We start from the raw sequence: 22614 nt of genomic DNA on the forward strand, positions 1-22614 counted from the left end.
CCCAAGTCCCTTTGAGACTGTCCTCATCACCTAGTGTCTCATTCACGTAGCAGCGGCCCTAAGCAAGCATGCAGAGTTGTATAGCATGGAATGATTTGCAAACACCTGTACCCACTGCTGAATTAAGACTCCATTTACTATTTGCTTCATGCTGATAAACTGTGGTGCTTATCTTTTGAAACAAGCTTACAGAATAAAAGGAAGCAAGGCAAAATGGAAAGTTCAGGACTAGTATTTTTGGACTTTATTTTACACACACATATATATGTGGTTAAGATATTATGATAAAGATTAAATATCTTTTACCTAGGAAATCATCTACACCTAACCTGATGTTAGATACGGAAACAGACATAAAATAAACATAGAAAGAAAATGCTGATTTGTAAACGTGGAAGGTGCCCTAATTACTGCCATTCATGAGAGTGACTAACAATGCGTTTTTATTAGCACATGGCATATTGTCTCTTGTGTGTATTGCAGCATACCAGTTTACTTTCTGTATAACTCAGGGTAAATCATTTGCCCTCTCATGTCATCCGTTGTCTCAGGATGTCAGTAAGGATATTCACTGGAGAAACCCTAAGTTCTCTTCCACTTTTAAGGTACTGTGATCTTATGACCATGCAAGATCTCAAGTCCCAGTTTGCAACTCTGACTCAACACTTGAAGGATTTCCTGTCTGAGACTGCGAACTTGATTTCAGCGTCTCCAAATCCTTTTGCTCATCATCTGTATCTACCACCCCCACTAATTCTTCAAGTTTCTTCTCCAAATATGTCTTCAGTGTTCTTCGTATTACCTTCATTTTTCTACGATGTGAGATACAAAAATGGAATCTAGAGCAGAGAAAGGACAATCCATACTTAATTGTAAGAAGCAATATTTGAGAAATAATTGTATAGTTGGGATTTTTTGTTCCTGGATTATTCTGTGTTCTCTTACATTCCATCTACTATTTGCATCAACTTCTGTCTAGTTCTTTCCCCATTTTCCATTAGAGAGGAAGGAGTTTGGACAATCTCTTTGGCAAAGGAATGCTTGGAGGGTGGAAAACTCACAGTAACACAGCACTTGCCAATATTACAGCTTCTGCTATCAATACCAGATACAGTGCAATCTCTCGATTTTCAGCCTTCTTTGGATTCTCATCTGGAAGGAGAAAAGGAAGTAATGGAAATGAGTTTGGAAGAAGAGTAATAGTAATTGGGAATCTTTATACAGAATGGATTCTGTTCAAATGAGTTGGCCACCATCTGCTTTATCACTGTTCCTGGACTTCTTGTGTTAGACTCCCTTCAAAAATTTTCCACTTGCCTCTCTTTAACCTAATAATTTGCAGTGGAGTCCAGAGTCCAGCCTTACTCACTTCTCACCCACTCCATTGGCTTTGTTCTATATTTTTCATGTTGATGTACATTTTACTCAACATTTTTACCTTTTTTTGTAAGCATTACTATAAGCTTTATTAAAAGCACTAGAAAAAAAGTCAGTGGGCCATCTGGTTCCTTGATCTTTGTCCCTTCAAATTGCCATACTACAGCCTATGTCACCTTTACAATAGTCTCCTCTGAAACATCGGGTGGTCATTCGAAGACAGGTCCAACAGTCAAGGACAGGACCTTCAGTTACAACTGGCAAAGAAAAATATAATCATAAAAGGGATATGGCAAGAGTGTTCCTTAGCTCATAAATATAGATTAGATCTCAGGCATTCCCAGGACTTTTAAGTTACATTTTTGTTCAGCCCTTCCTCTAGTAGTCAAGATTCTTAAAATTTGAAAGATTATAAATATTTGGCTCTTTGTGAATGAAGTGGAGCAATGATTTCATAGCTTATGTTGGAGCAGTAGGTTGGAGAGGCATGAGCACTCCTTCAAACGGTACAGTGTATAAAATCTTATAAGCTCAACTTTGTCATCGGATATTATTCATATTTCCTCTACAGCTCTAAGAATTGGGTTCAAAGTTAACTAGTGGGAGAGAAGAACAAACAGAGAAAGGAGATGGGAAAATATGGGCTGAAACCTCAAGGCGTCACATGTACTGTACTCACTGCAATCTTCTGAACAAGCTAAAAGAGAATCAGAAAGATCTAATGAGCTTAAAATCCACTTCACATGTGTCAAATTTATACCTACATTGTCCCTGTTGTACATTCATTTCTCACTACAGCTAGGTCCATTGTAACCTGAACCCTCACTCCTCTTCTCATCCCTTAGTTCCTGTTCTCTGACATACTTTCAATGTTGTTAGGTAGAAATGTCTTATTACCAACTGCAGCGAAGTTCTTCAGCGTTTCTTTCAGTTGGGATTCCAGGTGTTGGCGAACACTAAGAAACTTGCCTTGGGTGATAAAGACACCTAAAAAGGAAATGGAAGGATACTAGAAATTAGAGTGATTGTTTCAGAATTTAATTTGCTTTGCTCTCCCCAGAAAATTCCCTCAGATCTCTTTACCTGTTGGTACCATACAACTTTTGACAGTGAAACAATTATCTTACCTTTCCATGTTTCATTGCCCAGTTTATAAAGTTCCTCCTTGAGCCATACTCTCAATTTGACAACATTTCGAACATCTGTAGAGGAAGGAAAAAGGTACATGTGTGGTAGGAAATTGTCACATCTTTGAAGGATGTGGAGTGGACCCAGGTGTTTTCTTCCATACCCCCCTTCTCCCTTTAGCCGCCCAAACTCTCAGGACTCCAGCTTCCCTCACCCAACAACCGAAGCGTCTTATCCTTGTGGGAGACTTTGGAGCTTAAGTGGGTTATCTCCTTATGCTGCCTGTCAAGCAGTTGAGTTCTCCCAGGAACTTCTACAGGTACCAGCTTTCCCAACAAGGTCCTAACATCCTCTATGAATTTGGGGTCACACTCCAAACAGCCTTTGACCCCATGAAAGGCTGCCAGGGACAGAGGCAAAAGCAGAAGTACCCATAGGTCACCCATTTCTTTGTCCCAACCCTTCTCCACAACACTGGTTGTCCTGGCAACTGGTTCACTTAGTTCTTTTTTCTTCAGAAATCCAGGAATGAGATCTTTGTCTTGGATGTTCTGAGTATACTTTTCCCTCCTTTTCCATCCAGATTTTAGGGAATCGTATTTCCCTAAGGATCTTCAGTAGTTTTCTCACTTTTATCCTTCATTCCAGAGAGAGGGAACTGCTGGCTGGGGAGCAGTTACCTGAGTTCTGAGTGTAGAACACAGAGAAAAAAGCCTTGAGCTCATACAAGCAGAGTTCTGTGCAGGGAGATATCTAGAGAAGGTTTCTTTAGCTCTCTGCCTGTATGATGTGTCTGTTCTGTCTGATACTGAAGCAGTATCGAGAAAAGTGGATGTTGGGAGAGATCTCATAAGACCTTAGAGTTTAACCCATATTTAACTTCTAGGAGGTAAGATATGCCAAGAATATTTGAATTGTTTGGGTTCCCTTTCCTTATTGGCGGTAATGTAATTTTAACATAAGTAGTGGACATTTGTAAACAGTAATACTTGATAAATTTTCTATAATTTGTAACCTATAAGAAATTTTAGAATACACTTGTTTGTGGGGTAATTCCTTCAGCCATTTTGAAAACATTTTTATGATATTATTCTCAGCAGTTCTGGACCTTGGAGCTACACAGAGGAATTGAAGGGTACACAGTGATAAGTGAGAATCCAGTAATGCTTAGGGTCCCTGAGCAGATACAGCCTCAAATACTGATGCTACAATATTTCATATGTAAAAATGTAACCACAACTATCAAGGGTTGCTGTTTGGACAACTTAGATGAAACACAGACAATTAGACATTTTCTTTATATTAGATCTTTGATAAAAAAAAATGCTCTGAGTTCTTTGAAGGAATTAAGTCTGCTTTTTCTAAGATGGTTGGTTATGTTTTTTTATTTATTTACTATTTATGTAGTTGTTACATCCTAGAATGCAGGAAAGGCTTATAATAAAATTTAGAGAGCTAAGATACCATGTAGTCAAGGCGTGGGGATTTGTGATGGAAGTTAAAAGAACTATTAATTATATTGCTACCATGTGTATAAGTACTGTACTAGACTTTCAGATAAATGATCATAAGCCCTCATAAGAGAACATTGCTTTAAGAAGCTGCCATGTCCATTTTATAGACAAGAAACTAAGGATCAGAAGTGAAGCCATATAATTTACTGGGTCAGGGTTCAAATTCATGTTCATTTGGCTCCAAATTCTGTATGATCCACAGTCTCTCAACAGCCACATTTTGAGATAAAACAGAAAATAATTGTTTGGAATTTGGCCATTCAGGAGGTGAAAGAGAGTTCAAATTATTTTAATAATCTTTGACATGTAAAAGTTTACATCCTTTTAACTAGAAAACCTCATTCTTAAGAAATCATACAAAGAGCTGTCGGATGTTGAAGTCTGATGTCAAGGCAGCTAATGGAATCCACTGATCTCTAGGAAACAAATTTGGGTACTAGTGTGTTAAGGGTATTGGTGGCCTTGAGTTTCAATATGAGAATAGCCTGTTGTAGCGTATGTGAAAACAATTATAATTATCTTGGAACAGTTCTTAGAGTTTCATAACTATAAAATTTGAACTTTGGGAAAAGGGAGTTGTCTAGAAATCAATAATGATATAACAAGCACATTGATTAAAATAATAATACTCTTGTCTGTAATGTCAATTCTTAAACCCAGATGTTGGATTGCATATGTTAATATTAGTTTGGATTGGTATGAAAGAAATATGGTTTATCATTTGTGCAAAGTTTTAGACTTGCTAGCTGTTTACTCTGTGTTTGCTTGAAGTAGGATAGCAGATACAAACTAATGTATATATCTATATTCTAATAAACATTTATTTATGGATTTGTGATTCATACATGGATCTTGGGTGGACATTTGTTTATATACTACATTAATGGTTAGAGCTCCACATCCATGGAGTTGTTTGTAGTATTTGATTTTTCTTACAAATTATTTAATGCTGAAGTTTTACAATTTGAAGAACAAGTTTTATAAAGAACATTTGATTCTTTATAGAAATTTCCCTAATGATAAATATGAGTTCACAGAGCTTGCCATGGATCCTACTGTATTGTTTCTATACATTATATTTACAGGACACTTAAAGGTTTGACAAGTCATACAGATTTCTTTATTGGTTTTTATTATGTTTATGTGTATATGTGTTTGCCAGCATGAGTTTATGTATGTCATATGTATGCTAGAGGACATGGAGGCCAGAAGAGGGCATCAGATTCCTTGGAACTGTACTCCTAAGAAGTGATGAGCTGCCATGTGGGTGCTGAGAACCAAAGATATGTTTTCTGGGAGAGGAGTGACCACTTTACTCTGTTGAGTCATATCTGTAACCCTCCAAATACCTTTTGTATTCAGTGAGGTTCGTCACATTTCTGCTTACAATATGGGATTAGAATTATTACTTGATATTGTTTACATTATAAACTGTCTCTCTAGGCAACATTGTAATTATATGATATATTGACATAGTTACTATGTGCCTGATATTCACAGGTAAAATGTTTAATGTTCTGTATGTCTGTCCATTCCTATCCTGTTCTCAAGTCTGAAAAGTTACAGGTAGCATGGAAGACTTAGAAAAATCATATCTCTGATAAAGTCCCTTCTCCACAAAAAAAAAAAATGGACCAAAAGAAATGTTGATGCTATTAAGATAGAGGGAAGAAATAAAGGGAAATAAATAGTAAAAACAGAAAATAAGTTGCAGCTTCTCTCTAGGTAAGGGTACTAGAAGAGAACATGTGCTGGAAAGGCTACAGAAAACAGCAAGGGCACATGAGCTTGTATGGAGAGATGTACCTGAGGTAAAGTGTGAGCATGAGAGAAGATGCTAATGAGGGTGGTGCTCTGGAGACAGCAGCAGTTCCCAAATAATATGGAGGAACACATGTGCTGGCTCTGTTAATGTGTAACATGTTCAGGGGAACTTAGTAACTGACAAGAAAACTTGCTGGTGATCACTATCAACTCTTCAGCAGAAGATGTTAGGTGAGAAGTGGAGAGCACAATAGTACACTAGAAAAGAAAGTGGGCTTGGAGTAAGTCCAAGGGTATTGATATTCAGAACAACAGGAAGACCAGGATGCTGACAGAATTAAGACACAGTAGGTGGAAGCTCCACACCATTTCCTGCAAAGGCCACAGGAATGGTCCAAGATGAAAGTGATACCAACCTCATTTCAGAAGGTATGAATTGTCAGAAGATTAAACAAAGATCATTAATAGGTATCAAACATCAGTGAAAAATTCACTGTCCAGTTTCATGAGAAATCAAGTGTTTACCATCTCACTTGAAAAGAGAGAGGCTCCTGGAGGCTATATTCACAACCATTTTAGCATGTTCTAATAGCTGGACTGAATCCATAGTTGGACCCAGAGAATGAAAACAAAACTGGATTTATTTTAATCACATTTATAAATGATCTGGCATCCAAGAGTTACTCAAGGCTCTTGGCTTTTTAGCATCATTTAAATTTGTTTGGGTTGGTAAGAGGTTTTGTGTCTCCTAGACATAGACCACCCCAAGTAGAAGATGCTTCTTCCTCCTCTTACCCTCCACTACACAGTGCTGTGAGATAACATCATCTCCCCACACCTATGTATTATTTTGAAACAAAATAAAAATAAGGTGTTAGGAAAGAATTGTTCCTTCAAAAAAGCATTAACCAAGCTCTCTCTCTCTCTCTCTCTCTCTCTCTCTCTCTCTCTCTCTCTCCCTCTCTCTCTATCTCTCTCTCTCTATATATAATATTTTGTGAATTTGGGTTTATTAAATTGTGTTAATACTGCTTTATTTTCTCCTCAGTGTGGTGAGAAGTGGTAGGTAGGTAGGCAGGCAGGCAGGTAGGTAGGTAGGTAGGTAGAAATGGTGCTCATGCCATTTAGAATACAAAGAGAAACTGTGGTCCTTTTGTTTATCTGTATAAATGTGTGATCCAGCACCTGAAGCACATTGGTAATTAATTTTAAGCATTACTTATTTCATCTTTTACAAAATATGACTTGGATGTTTAGAGAAAGTATGAGACATTAGAAAATCACACACTTAGCGAAGGAAGATTAGGAGTGTAACTTAAATTTGTCTGTTTTCAAATCCATATTCTTTACCGAATACCAAAATATTTCCTGAACATGTTTGAATCTAGGAACTATAATCACTGCCTTAAGTTAGCAAAAGCAGAGACTCAAAGAAATGGTACTTGTGAGAAAAGAAAGGCATCTTGTTCTTACTTCCCCTGAGGATTAAAAAGAAAAAGTAAGTCTAATAATACTTTCAAAAAATGTTCTTCTTGTGGCCCTAAGGTATCCACAAAACCCAGGAAACATCAAAGAAGAGGAGTAGAAAGAATGGAGAAACTGGAGGATGGGGATAAGTATTGGGTAATGCTGTCTTATAGATATGATATGACCGCTGCTGCCCATATGAACTTATAGCATCTTTGGTTATCTCCACAAGACTTGCAGAAGATCAAGTCAGATAAAATTCCAACATAGAAGAGGCAGGAACTCAGGAGGCCTCATCTCTAGCTGAGAATCCGTTAGTGAATGATTGCTGCTGGGAGATGGAAGGAACATTTTTCCTTGGGCTGTAGCCATAGTTTGATTGTCCATGTCCAATTGTGTGGCTACATATTCATGAGCCTATGCATAGTACTAATTAGAAGCTCCAAAGGAGTGAGATCCTGCCTAGTATCTTAAATCTGACCAAGAACTCCCAGTTAGTCAGGTCATACACCATTGTGGATAACCAACTATTGTTATTTTGCTAAACTGACTGATAATCAAACTTCCTTTTAAATATTTGTCCTTTTACTTGAAGGTTAGTGTGGCCACACACCTCCACCCCTTATCAGAGAAGCTTCCTACTGTAGTGGACAGTAATTATTATAGAAACTCACAATTAGTCAAAGTACAAATACTAAGGAATTGTAGATTTCTCAGCCACAAATGAAGCATTACACCATACCTCCAAGACTGAAGGGTCATTAAGAAAGAGGGATTCGTAAGATTGTAAGAGGCAGAGAAGTTGGGGAGAACTGCTGTGAAATAGTGTTTTCTAGAAATGACAGACCCACAGCAGTTATGACCTAATAGATTGTGGGGCTGCCTGTAGAAGCACTGAACAAGATCAAGCCAGCAAACATTAAGCAAGGATGGGGTAGGGCCCACATGACAACACCCATTAGATGAGAGCTATTAGCAATTTATAGCTGCCAGGCAAGGAAGAGTCTATTATCTTCATGTGTGTGGCCTTTTGTAGAGTGCCCATGGTCCAGTGAATGGTCTGCACCCACACACATACTGGCAGCTCTAATTATACTCAATGGATTATGAAAAAAATAAGATATGTAGTTGGGAGGGGATCTACTGGTGTGGCAACTGTTGGAGATGATAAGGGTTAGTAAGACCTAAATACATTGTATGCATATATGAAATTCTAGAATATAGATACATTTTTTAAAAGGGATATGAAGTCGAGAAGGGGTTGTGCTGAGTAAAAATCATTGAGGAAGTTGAGGAGGACTGTGGTTAGAGATGCTTAAACACATTTCATAATGTGCAAAAATTCAAAGAAATAAAAAAAAGTCAACCAATAAAATGAAATGAGGAATCTGAATGGGCCATGGTAAGGGTATGATGTTTCAGTTGAGAGGAAAGTAGATGTTGGTGAGATGAATCATTACATTTAAATTGTTGTTATGAATTATAACAGGAAGTTAGGAATTTCATCAAGATTGAGGGTCCTATTTATGGTTTGGGCTTACCTGAAATAGGGGTGGTCAAAGAGAGAAAGAGATTACTTCAAAGACTCTTTATCATGCTAACTATTGTTTACATTTACTTCTAGAAGATTATTTTTGTGTTTTTCTAAATACACGTATGAGTGTGTGTGTGTGTGTATGTGTGTGTGTGTGTGTGTGTGTGTGTGTGTGTGTGTGTGTGTGCCTGCGCACATGCATGCGTACATGATTTGGGGGGTATGAAAATTATTTCATTATACACAGTAAACAGGAATTTTTCAATTTATATATTCCACAAATTGAGTCATTCTTAGCTTAAACATATCCACCAACATGAATTCTAGAACCACCATAAATCAGTTTTCTAAATGGTGAAATTTTTAGATAAAAACATGAAATGGTTTTCAATTGCAGCTCTTTGAGAATTTCACTGTAAAAAGTACTCTAAAGTAGTCTCTCTCTTCTCCCTTCACTAAAGACCTTAAAAAAGCATGCATTGACCACTTTTCGTTTATGCCAAGTTTGGTTCTGTGTCTGAAGGGCATATGCAATAAATTGCTCATACACTATCTCATTTGCAGCTTCAATTTTATGAGCTCCCGTAAAACAATTACCATATATACATTCTACAATAAATGGGCAAACAAAGTGGCTGCAAACAATATGGAAAAGTCAATAATTAATTTCAGATTTCTAACTGTAGCAGAGACACTGGATCTTTCTCTTCTTTTCAAAAGAGACAGTTCCTTTGTTAGGATTATGCATGCATGTTAATTCACTGCTGTGTGGTTTCTCTTTTTCCGAAGCTTGTCGAAGGTCTAATTTATGTGCAAGACTGGAAGCTGTTTAAACGGATAATATGCCTCTTTCGTGAGAGATACCACCCCTTTATGCTCCATTAAATTCAGCTGTTGACTCTATAAGCTACATACCAATTATTTCTCTCCAGAAACAGCAGCATAGTTTTTCCCCCAACAAAGGACAACAGATTATTGTGGGCTGCTATTAATCTCCACACAGTCTACAAAAAAAATTCACAGGACAGTAGGGAGAAAACAATTGAGCTGCCATTTTAACATTTTTGAAATACCATATAAAGCAATAAAAAGGGTATGTTGTCTGATTGCAATACTCCTAATTTGTTTCATATATCTCCCAAATAGGCACATTCTAAAGTTAATCAAGAGTGGCTTGCTGATGCTGAAGCCCTGCCTGCAGATGAGTGGATCAGGGCTTAACCTGGTCATTCTTGGTTTTCCCATAACATCGTTGTGACTAGTCTCTGAAAATACAACTGTGTAAAACAATTGGATGGAAAAGGAAGCAAATGCATGTTGCAATAGGAAATTGAGGTTGGGCTATATCCCGAGTCAGAGAGCTCCCATACCTCCAGCACTGGAGGTTCCACACAGTCAAGACCTGGGGAAATAGTATCTTCTAATAGATGATTGGGAAGAAGATGGAAATGGCATTTCCCCACAATATCCCATTGGAATGTGTTATATATTAATAATAAACTGTGATTATTTACATACTTATTCTGGTATAAATTCTGAAAGGATGGATTTCCCAAATTGACTTAACCAGTTCATGGCTGACACTTTGTTCTGTGGAAAACTTTCCCCATTTGTTTGAAGATACCAAAATACCTATTCACAAACAAGAGTATTAATTTAGAAGCAAAATAAAGAGGAGTCACTAAAATAAACATACATATATAAAAGTGTGCCTATGTGTTTGTATGTGAGGGAGAGAGGAAGAAAGAGAGAGAGAGAGAGAGAGAGAGAGAGAGAGAGAGAGAGAGAGAGAGAGAGAGGCTAGTGAAGAAACAAAAAAGTGCCATTAAGAACACGAAAGATTTATATTAAACCACAGACAACCCTTAGTATATAGGGGCCTCCAGACCAAATATTTTATTCCAGTGTCCTTCCTAATGGAGCTCCCCAACATGACCTCTTCCAAACAATACATGCAAAATAAATACTTGCTAATTATAAATTGGATTGAAACTCCTGAAATGTTTTGGTTGGAAAATGAGTAAAGTAAAACAAAATTAAATAAATAACTGAATTACCTCCTTTTTATTTTTAAATTCTACTCCTTAGGTTTATGGACCAAAATTAATGGTCATAGTTTTCAAACAGTTCCCTTTATTCCAAGTAATTCAGTACTGTTACTTTAAATTCCAGCCTATATTACAAAGACTGAAGTGCTAGTATATTCTTTGGTTTGAACTGGCCCATTATCATTAAACTCAATAATGCTATACATTGAAAAGAACTTATTTAGCAATTTGTCGTGTGTGTGTGTGTGTGTGTGTGTGTGTGTGTGTGTGTGTGTGTGTGGTTGGGTACATGCATGGTGTGTGCACATAGCTTATGTGCACATACCCATGTGCCTATGTGGAGGTCAGAGGAAGACATCAGGCATTATACCAATAGCTACAACTGGCCACTGAAGGTGTATTTAAAACACAGGAATCATAAACTCTGTAAGTTATGGCTTCTTAAAACCCCTCTAGCTTTTGAAGAAACAATTTAGCTGTATGACCACTTCCAGGGTCTACTGTCAAGAGACAAAAGTGGACACAGTGAGGAGACAAAGAGACTCATGGTAAATAAGATTTGATGCCATCATTTGAATAAACCACTGGATATAGTTCTCCCAGAAACCTGCTTTACCTGCTTTGCATGTTTCCACAGTATGCAACTACTCTACAATAAGATTCATAGTCAGTGTCTATTATTCCTTGAAGGTAGACTATTTTGAATTAGCATTGCTCTGTGTGCATTCTTAAATGCTAATTGAGGTTATAGAAGAAGAGTATATGTGTACTGGGAACCTGAAAAAAGAGATTGGCAGATTTGAATTTGTAATTCTGCTTCTCAAGGTACATCTGATGGACAGGTGCATGGGGGTTTGATTACTTGGAAGAAGCAGTTTAATTGTGGATGACATGTGTTTCCCACAAAGGCAAAGGTTAAACAATTAAACAAAATGTGGCATTGACCTATGCAGCAATTCCAATTACAAGATTGCTCCAGAAACATTGGTAATGGATAGTGTAGTAGAATTCACTGAGTGTTGCTGTAATAAAATATGTAGAAATCACATTTACTATTCAGTATTAATTGTTAACTAATTTGACAATGAGCCTTAAATATAACATACAATAGAAACATTCAAAATAACTATGTGGTCAAATTAAAACTTTGGTATTAAAGATAAATGGAGATCACCCAGTTCATCTTAGTCTGAAATAAAACTTTTAGTAATTCAACAATGAGCAAATGAATTGTACCATTTTCATTGATATATTTAATATATGAATTATTTATGAAGAAATAGGTCTGCTTTTAAAGGCTGATGCTTGTACAAATAACTTTCTTATGGATTTACTGAGAAATTTAGCAAAGATTTTAGAGCTACAATACACAGTACTCCAGGCTGACAAGATGTCTTATTAAGTGTGTTTTCGGTTAACCCTGGCTTCAATTCCCAGGGAACACACAGTAAAAGAATAGACCAGACTTCTGTTAGCTGTCCTCTGACTGCCACATTGTAGTGATGCATGCATACATATACATAGGTACACGGAATAACAAAAATATCATAAAAATTAAACTGCACAATACTTCTGATGTCAGATGAATTACAGACTCTTTTTAGAATTAATATATCATTTTATTCTCATTGCGATTCCTTGGGGAAATTTGTGGTATCTATTTATTGAGCGATGAAAACCAACAAAAGGGAGAAAAAAAAGAGTTAAAGTTTCAGTTTCTTGGGAGGGCAAGATTTTCAGTTATACTCTATAGGATCTCAGTAACGACATACATTAATGCAGATTTCACTTTACTTCCAACATAGAGATAACTAGACCAAGAAGGGTGGCAACTAATAGAGCAAGGCATCTTTAACTTTGCTTAGATGACGGAGAACCTATAATAGAGAGAGTGAAGTAATTGGCTATTATACTGATAGTGTCATAAAACAACAGTCATGTTGTAACAAACATATCTGGAATGTATTTCTGCATCCACTGGTTCCTGGTAATATTAGTAGGCTAACAAAAAGTTCAAATGATGTATCATATTCACATGGTCTTTGGTATGTAGGATAAATAGAAGTTTTGTGGATGTTACTGTTACATTGAAATATCCAATACTTCTTGCCAATATTGTTATATAAGTGACTCAGAAACACAGAGTATAATCATTCCATTGCATAGAAATAGTTAATGCTCTGAAGTATAAATCATGTGATCTTGGAGAAGTCAGTTTCATCTATTGGGAATAAAGTGCTATATTTGTACATGGCCATAATAATAAAATATGTCTTATTAGGCCCTTGTGAGCATTAGCGAGATGATGATACATTAACAACAAAACTGGTATTTCTTAAATGGAAGGTTTTTTTTTTTTTTTAAATAAAATAGGCTTCTTCCATTCCCATTTAGTTACCATGAGATGCAGTACACCACACTGGGTCTATTAAGGCTTAACTTCTTCACATTCAATGATGGTCTCAGTTTCTTGTCATATTTCTCAAACTTGATTATTTTAGGGATTAACCTAAAAAGAAATATTATATATATATATGCTTTATGGAGTATGAATTAGGAGGTGTGACAACATGATAACACCTTCACAACAAAACCGAGTGGTTTTTCCTACTTTATATTTCACTGACTCCACCACATCATCAGAAGTTACCTACCTTTTCCAACCTAGAAACATTTACTTTCTCCCCTCAATTTTCTTTTTGTACTCCTCCTTTTTAGCTGCACTAGCTTTTCATACCTTCAGCAAAATATAGTTTTCTTTTGTCTCCATAAACATAATTCCACAGGACTCCTCTTCATTCTTTCCCCCATCTACTTAACCTCAGCTCCTCCTGTGTCATTGCTCTTAGCTCCCTGCTGTGATAGCCTAGCCCAAGTTCAGTAACTGTCCTCCTAAAACTTCCCCAGCAGAGTTTGGCAATGTCCCAACCATCAGTGATTTTCGAAGTGTCCTGAAAAAAATTTAGCAAACTATGCCCAGCCACATTATTATACAAGATATTAATATAGGCATAATTGAGCTGCACTATCAGACCCCATTAAAATGAGAAACTTACCTCAATTCTCGGTTGTAGGGTTTTGGAAAGTGGTAAGTACTCTCTGAGGACAAACTAAGCAATTTTAGCCTAGTTTTCTTATAGTAGAGAACATTAGGGCATTTAATTTACACCACCCTCTTCCTCATCCACTTGCCTCATGAAATATTTACTTCCCACTCATAGTGTGCAGAATGCTAACTTTTCTGAACTAATAAGGATACGTGATCATAGGGCATATATAATATTATTTCTAGCTGTGAATTCATGCATTTTCAGTTCTATCTCTATTCCTTGCAATGTCTTTGATTCTTTTTACATTCTTTCTATTAATAATTATGATCTTTGTTTTTTGGTTCCTAGACCTTCTACCTTCTTCATTTATTTCCTGCTCATAACAGCATCGTTACAACTCTTTCTCTATTTGCTAGTTTGGCTTTTATTAAGTGTTTACCAAATCTAATCAAACTTCCTGTGTGAACTTGAGTTTAGAAATAATTGTCAAATCTGTTGAGCTCTCCAGTGATTACACATCTGGGTTGAACGCAGATTAAAACTACTGTAAGATTTCTGTAGGACCCTAGTCAGAATGGCTACCATCAAGAATATAAATGTCAGCCGGGCATGGTGGCACATGCCTTTAATCCCAACATTCGGGAGGCAGAGCCAGGCGGATCTCTGTGAGTTTGAGGCCAGCCTGGTCTACAGAGTGAGATCCAGGACAGGCACCAAAACTATACAGAAAAAGCCTGTCTCGAAAAACCAATTTATATATACATATACATGTAAAGGCCAACTAATTCTGGCATACTTGTATACTGATGAAGGAGTTGTAAACTAGTGAAGCCAATTTGAAGATAAATCTAGAGTCTCCTTAAAAATTAGAAAAGAATGTACCATATGACATAGCCATCCCACTCCTGGGTGTATAGCCTAAAGAATATATATTTTATAACATAGATATCTATGTTCATGTAATCTCTATTCACAATAACTACTAGATTTTAGCTAACTAGTATATGAATTGTATTGAGCTAATAAGGGTCCCTTTGTAACACATTTGATAATTTTGGTTCTAATTTTCAATCAGTCTAGAAGAAGACACTTTAATGCCATCACATGAAAATTTACATATAAGTCTACATTGAGGAATTATATTCATATCTAAATGTATCTGTTCTTTAGTAAATTATGCCTGGCATTTACTAAATGTTGACTCATATAATATGCTAAAATAACTAGCTAGTATTAACTATCTGATATACTAAATGACACTTCATTTTATATATTTAAGGGACTGAATTAGTAACTTCAACTTATTTCAGAATGGAACATTGTTACTAGGCAGAATAGTTACTAGAAACAAAATCATCTCATTTATTCATTTTTTTAAATAATAATTTATAATGAGAGTGTGCATCATGGCTTGGACAAATGCAAACACTTGGTATTCCTACAGTCGTTTGGTTTGACTTTACACAGACAGTCTTTGAATCTATAGTATCAGTGGGGAGGTAAGTTGCAAAGAGAAAACAAACTTGCTCAAAGAAACCACTGGGGAAGTCAGGCCAAAATTTGGAATTTTCAGGAAAGCAAAACAACAGCTTGGTTGCTGAAGGAGGAACATACACTACAAGGATGTGGAAAACAGGCTTTAAGGTCACACAAAGTTCACAGCTAAGCACTGTTTGATCAAGGATGACATAGCTGTGTAGTTCATGTTTCTTCAGAACTTTAGCAATAAAAGTCTTACATTTAATGTCATTTTCTTCATGATTCTCTGAAGTGTTTATAATCTCTGTATTTGTAGAGATGCTCAGGTTTGTCTGTGTGGTTAAGCTGATCCATGGCAGAGCTCAGACTCAAATGCAGTTCTGAGCTCCATTTCCACTGTTCCACACTGCCATCACATTACTTCTCTACTGAGAAAGGAAACACCATGACACTCTACATAGTGTAGTATGAGGTAACGTTAAGTAGTGGTTCTTTAAGCCATGGAAATTAATTTTGTGAAAAAATATTTAAAAGAATTAACTTTGAATTCCTTATACTACAAGCCATGTCTATAGAACAGATGGCGTGATCTGAAGTTGTGGAAGAATAGTGACTGATCCATGTGAGAAAAACAGCATATCCTTAATAAAGTTTAGCCACATGATAAAATATAACTTGTGTACTTACAATTACAGTTTCCTTAGAGATAGTTGTGGATGCATGCAATGTTTTTTTCTTTTTTCTAATTAATACAATGACATGACATTGAATATTAGGATCATTTTAATGACAGATTATTTAAAATAAATAGAATATTAACATAGTAATAATAATAAATTCCATTTCTAGTAATGGCAAAAGAAGGCACATTACTACAATTATCTCATTCATTGGCCTAATTGGACATTTAGTTGAATGAGGTCCTGGATAATGTCAATGTAATTTATATAAGGAAAAGGATGATTAAAACAAAAGGAGCTTCCACAGAATTAGAACCTGTTGTGTTGGGTTTGGAAAGGCACCTGAGCCTACTTGGATGATACTAAAGACTGTAAAGGTGTCTTTCCAGACATAAACTTCAACTGGCGTTTGAATGATGAGACTGTAGAGAATATTGACAAAAAATTTCCAAAGACAAGAGAAAGTATGTACAAGTCCCTAAACAATGGGCAACATAATTAACATAAGGAGTAAAAATGGTTAGAGTCAAACAGCTGGTGATGCAATGAACTCTTAGAAAGAGAGGCCAGACACACAGGGCAGATTCAAGACTTTGATCTTAGACTCTAGAAGGTGACGTTTGTTGAAACAGCTTCAGTAGCAGCTTATTTAAACAGGGATATATGTGACAATATTACTTAAACTTGAACCTGGGAAACATTTAACTGAGCTAAGATGTTAAAGAAAGGACTAAGTTTGTGAGCAATCCCAAGGTAAAAGAGACAGGGATTTTGGGAGTGGCGTCCATCAAAGAGATCATCAATGGATTCCAATTGAAAACTACCTCTAGGCCTTCATATTTCAGCTAGTAAGATTACCTTATCTGTGTCTAACTGAATATGGACCAGATTGTTGTAGTAGTCTAATAAGGTGGAGAAAGAATGGTATTGTTTTCTATTGTACTTTACTATTAGAGGATCACTCACAAAGGAAGAGCAGGTATAAGTAAGAAGCAGCACAATGTAGTCATTATAAAATTGGTATGTGAGGACCAGGTACACTGGTATAAATACATAACCTATGTAATAGGAATGCTAATACAGAGGATCATAGCTTCAAGGCCAGCCTGACTCACTTAAGGACATTTTGTCTTAATATGACAGTAACAACAAATACTTAAATTAGATGTTTGTTCCGAGAATGTGTATATTTACCTCTTTGGTATGGCTTTGTTTGACTGACCATCTTTGTATGTGACATCATATTAACAAAATGGAAAAGGTGGTGGTGGTGCTGTGCCACTTTCCTTGAGCATTATGTTGACACATTTAATGCACTATTGTTATGAGGAACTACCCTGGCTGTGTTGAACTTTAGGTCTTTGTAAAACTCAAAGATGCTAAGTATTCTTTTAAATATGTGATAGTACTGAAGAAAATTTGGGCGTTAGTAACATTTGTATAGCAATTTGAATAATGACCTAACCAAGTCCCCATAGTACAGAGTAAACTAAGAATTAGCTTTGAAGAACAGTATCATGTACTGGAAATGTGGAAAAGAATGGTTGTCTTCTTCCGATTAAAAAAAAAAAAACGTAGCTAGGTAGGTGGAAATAAAACCTATCTAGTTTTTTATAATGGTAAAGACAAAAGTAATGTGAATGATGGAGGGGTGGCTACCAATGTATGTTCCTATGTGTCAAAAATGGACTTAACAGAATTAAGTCCAGTTAATGGAAACATGGCCATTATATTCCATTAATCAGAATGATCATATAAGGTCAATGATGATCTGATTAAGGAATTATATCTCAGATTCCAGAATATAGGACACTGAAAAATAACTTGGAGGGAAATACATCAAAGTCAAAAATGGTAGGTAGGCATTAAATTTTCCTTTATTGAAAATAATTTTTAAATCATATCATACATACTGATTATAGTTTCCTCCCTTTATTTCTTCCAGTTCCTATCCACTTCTCCTCCCATTCAGATCTACCCATTTTTGTCTCTCATTAGAAAAGAAAGAGGCTTCTGATGGATAATAATAAAATAAAATATAGTAAGATGAAACAAAAAAAACCCAAATACATTAGAATAAGATAAAACAAACATCAGAAGAAAAAGAGCCCAAGAAAAGACACAAGAAACAAATGCAGATGCAGAGAACTACTCATTTGCACACTCAGGATTGCATACAAACACACAATTGGAAGGAATAATTTATATGCAAAGGACCCATAGGGTTAAAAATGAGGGCGTATGTTCTCTTCTTTTAGTTCTAGAAACCCAACTGATACAGACCTATACAGGCCCTGTGCAAGCTGTCTCTGTGAGTTCATATGTATGCCCAGCCTGCTGATTTAGAGGGCCTTGTTTTCTTGACTCTTGTTCTTAGACTCTCTAACTACTCTTTGGAAAGGGGTCTCTGAGCCCTTGGGGGAGGGATATGATGGAGACATCCCATTTGGGGTAGAGTGTTACAATGTCTCACTCTTGTCATATTGCCTGGCCATGGATTTCTGTATTTGTTCCTGTCTGCTGCAGGGGAAACTTCTCTGATGAGGGATGACAAGGGTATGGATCTATGAGTATAACAGAAAGTCATAAGGAATCATTTTATTGCTATGTTCTCTTGGCAGAACAGTAATATTTGGTTTTACACTAGGTCCCTGGGATATTTAGTCTCAGGTTCTTGGTCACCCAAGCAGTGTCAGGTATGAGTTCAATCTCTTGGATAGGGCCTTAAGTCAAAACAGATATAGTTGGTTGCTCCCTCATGCTTTATGCCACCATTGCTCTAGCACGTCTTTCAGGCAAGACACTGTTGCAAACTAAAGGGATTTTTTAGCTGAGTTGGTGGTTATATTTTTCCCTTGGCAGTGTGCAGAGTACCTTCCTGTAAAAAAGACAGTAGCACATAGGGATGGAGGCTCTATGTAGGCACCAACTCTACTTCTTCATGTTCAATGTGTTATTTGTGTGCTGTCTTCGTCAATACCACATTACCATCAGTTTGTTGAGAGAAACTTATAGTTTGGCCATAGCCTGTTTTGTGGTTGTTGTTATTGTTTTTTGTTTTGTTTTGTTTTGTTTTTGAAGTTCTCGTTAGGCCCCTTTGGCCAACAACTCAATTAGCTGTAACCCATTTCCAATATTGAAAAATTCATTTGGTGACAAGAGATGTCAAGTTAGAGCTCTGTCTCCCCTATTATTTGGCAATTCATTTAGATTGCTTTCATGTATGTATACATTATAGGAAGCTTCTATTGTGTTGTTTGTATACTATCCTTCAATGGCCCTTATTTTCAGCTGTCCCTCCATGTACTCCCTCCCTTTTCCCTCTCTCCCCTCTTACTCACTGCTTAAGACTCCTGTTCCAGTCTTCTACCTATCCATTAATAACTATCCATTCTGTTTCCCTTTCCTATGAAAATATTCCCCCACCCCAATACCTTACTTTATACATAACCCTCTGTGATTCTATGGATTGTAGCTTGATCATCATTGATTTAACAGCTAATAGCTATATATGTATATACATATGTGTGTGTGTATGCACATATATATGATATATTTCTCTTTCTTAATCTGATACCTCACTCAGGATTATATTTTCTAATTTGACCCATTTAGCCATGAATTTCACTTCAGTTTTTGTAATTGTTGAGTAATATTCCATTGTGTAAATATACCACATTGTCTTTACCCATTTATACCTTGTAAACATCTAGGTTGCTTCCGATTTCTGGCTATTATGAAGAAAGCAGCATTGGCTATTGTTCAGCAAATGTCTCTGTGGTAGGAAAAACCATCCTTTGGGTTTATGCCCAAGAGTGGTATAGCTGGATCTTGAGGTAGATCAATTCCCATCTTTCTTGGAAACTGCCATAGCAATTTCCATATTGACTGTAAAAGTGTAAAATCATTTGCAATGTATGAATATTCCCTTTACTCCACATCCTTGCCAGCATGAGCTGTCACTTGTTTTATTGGTTTTAGCCTTCTTGACATGTGTCAGAAGTTTTGATTTTCATTTCCCTGATATCTGAACATTTCTCTAAGTGTTTTTCAGCCTTTTGAGTTTGCTTTTTTGAGAATTCTTTGTTTAGATGTGTGCCTCATTTTTAAGTCAGGTTAATTTTTTCTTGATGTCTAGCTTTTAAAATTCTTTGTATATTTTGTATATTAGACCTCCTCTATTGGATATGAATTCGGTAAAATCTTCTTCCATTATGTAGGCTGCCATTTTGTTTGAGTAATAGTATCTTTTGCTGGAAGTTTTTCTGTTTCACAAGGTCCCATTTATTAATTGTTGATCTTAATGCCAGTACTAATGGTGTTCTGTTCAGAAAGTCATTTCCTGTGCCAATGAGTTCAAGGATATTCCCCAGGTTCTCTTCTATCAATTTCAGTATATTCAGTGCTTTTTTGAGGTGTTTTATCCATTTGGAGTTGAGTTTGAGTTTTGTACAGTAACTTTCCCATATACAACTTACAAATGGACTGAGAAAGAAACCAGAGAAATAACACCTTTCACAATAGCCTCAAATAATGTGAAATATCTTGGGGCAACTTTGACTAAACAAATGACAGGTTTGTATGATTAAAAAAACTTTAGGACATTGTGGAAAAAATTGAAGAAGATACTAACAGAAGCAACTCTCTACCATGCTCGTGGATCAGTAGGATAAATATAGTAAAAAAAAATGTCCATCTGATCAAAATCAAACTAGAATTCAACACACCCCTATCACAATTCCAATACAATTGTTCAAAGATCTTGAAAGGACAAATTTTATCTTTATGTGGAAACACAAAAATACCAGGATTGCTTTAAAAATCTTTATTAACATAAAAACTTCTGGAGACAACACAAACATGACTTCAAGTTTTGGTATAGAGCTATAGTTATAAAAAGAAAAGAAACAGTATTGACACAAAATCTGATATGTCAATCAATGGAATAGAACTGAAGATCCAGACATAAATCCACCCACCTGTGGACACCTGGGGTTTATTTATTTATTTATTATTTTTTTAAAGTAAAGGATCTAGAAATACACACTAGAAAAAAAGATAACACTTTCAGCAAATGGTGTTGCATGTAGAAGAGTCCAAAAATATCCATACTCATTACCTTGTACAAGAGGTAAGCAAGTTTAAGGAAAAGTTTCATTAATGAAGAAATTTGAAGAGTTTCTAGGTATAACAGTAAAATCTCAAAATGATTCTCTTAGGTCATGGTCCACATTTTGCATTTTCAATTAAGCTACTTAAGAAGTGAGAGTCATGCAAGAGCTAGACATTGGAATGCTCAACCTGAAGAGACTCAATCTGAGTGTGGTCTTGTACTATGAACTCAGCCAGATGCTGATCTTTTTAGATTTGCAGTACACACAAGTCTGTATATATCAAAATGTCATCTGTGGGAAGGATATTAGGAGATTTTTAATTTCATGCATAGAAATATACATGAGAACACTTTTTCTTAAGATTCTCACTATATTCTACTCCTTTGCTACTGTTTGATCTTGGCTTCATGTCCTGCTGCAAAAAATTGATTTTGTTCTTGAGTTGTTTAAGATTTCTGTTTCCAGTCCTTTAGATGTTAATTTATTTCTACTTTAAATTTTAGAATTTCTCAAAAGGCACACCTGCATTATTCACATATTTACATAATACCTACTATGTCCTAGATATTTTCTAAGCTCTAGAATATAGGAGTAAACAACAATAACAAGTAAGTTAATTCCAAACCTACATGACTGGCAGAAGTTTGAATCCTTGTGAGGTAGAAAAATGTCTATATCAATGTGCTTGTGTGAGTGAAACAACATGTCTAAGACTACAAAGATTAAGTCTGTATACCGTTGTAAGTGATTCTACTTTTTTCTAATTAGGAATTTGAGACAAAAAGAATCTTTACAATTTGTTAAGCAGGTACTCTATATTTGGAATATAAATTCATGAAGTAATAAAAATTCTGCAGAAAATCATCAATGTGTTATATTTTACTTTTGTTGATCTATTTTTATGGTGGTGAGAATTGAGCATTGTACATGATAGGTAGAATATTCATAGGAATATTCATAGGACTGCTTATTTTCTTGCTTTTATTTCTAAAGTACATGCTGCAAATAGGACACTTAGATAGTATGAGCCTCTACTACCTTTGAGTCATTCAATTTCAATACTATCACAAAATCATGGTATATTTGAGAAAAATGATTTCTTTCTCTGAATATTTTCTTCTATTTAGGAAATAGTTGTTTTAGGTCATATCAGAGCCTGGTGCTTGTGTAGAATAGAGTCTGTTACATCCTAGTAGGTTTAACTGAGTATTTTGAGGTTTTAACAACACTAAACAGTTGCAAATGGAGGTTAAGGAAGAATCAAGAGTGAGAATTGTGCAAGTATAATTCCAATATTTGAGTAATTGTACCAATGAGTCAACATACAGTTAAAGAGTGATAGGCACAATGAAAGGCTAAAACTCTGACTTCCGTATGTGAGGCTGGATAATGGATGTTGCTGCCTTTACCTAAGTTATTTCTCATTTGTCCTCACCACTTCCCTTTGGCACTTAGTAAT

At 35.9% G+C, this 22614-nt stretch overlaps 1 protein-coding gene and 1 long non-coding RNA gene across 6 annotated transcripts in view; one reads left to right on the top strand and one right to left on the bottom strand.

Moving 5' to 3' along the window:
- Positions 1-216: 216 nt before the first annotated feature.
- Positions 217-3210, bottom strand: Izumo3 (IZUMO family member 3). Of its 2 annotated transcripts, XM_059254526.1 has the most exons (7): positions 2720-3210; positions 2505-2579; positions 2275-2364; positions 2057-2074; positions 1554-1634; positions 1062-1152; positions 217-839 (listed from the first exon to the last, which is right to left on the bottom strand). In XM_059254526.1, the coding sequence occupies exons 1-7, from the start codon at positions 2949-2951 to the stop codon at positions 635-637; spliced, it is 792 nt and encodes a 263-aa protein (XP_059110509.1). In that variant the 5' UTR covers positions 2952-3210; the 3' UTR covers positions 217-634. The 2 variants fall into 2 exon arrangements, with proteins under 2 accessions (XP_059110509.1, XP_059110510.1); XM_059254527.1 differs by lacking the exon at positions 2057-2074.
- LOC131903769 (uncharacterized) overlaps positions 2969-22614 on the top strand; it is a 79078-nt gene continuing 59432 nt past the window's right edge. The window contains exon 1 of one of the 4 annotated variants that reach the window (XR_009377591.1): positions 2969-3394. This is a non-coding gene — a long non-coding RNA (uncharacterized LOC131903769). The remainder of the gene's footprint in view (positions 3395-22614) is intronic. The other 3 variants (XR_009377593.1, XR_009377590.1, XR_009377592.1) reach the window with 3 other exon arrangements.

This window comes from Peromyscus eremicus, chromosome 2 (assembly GCF_949786415.1).
Source record: "Peromyscus eremicus chromosome 2, PerEre_H2_v1, whole genome shotgun sequence".
In the NCBI taxonomy this organism is placed as follows: domain Eukaryota; kingdom Metazoa; phylum Chordata; class Mammalia; order Rodentia; family Cricetidae; genus Peromyscus; species Peromyscus eremicus.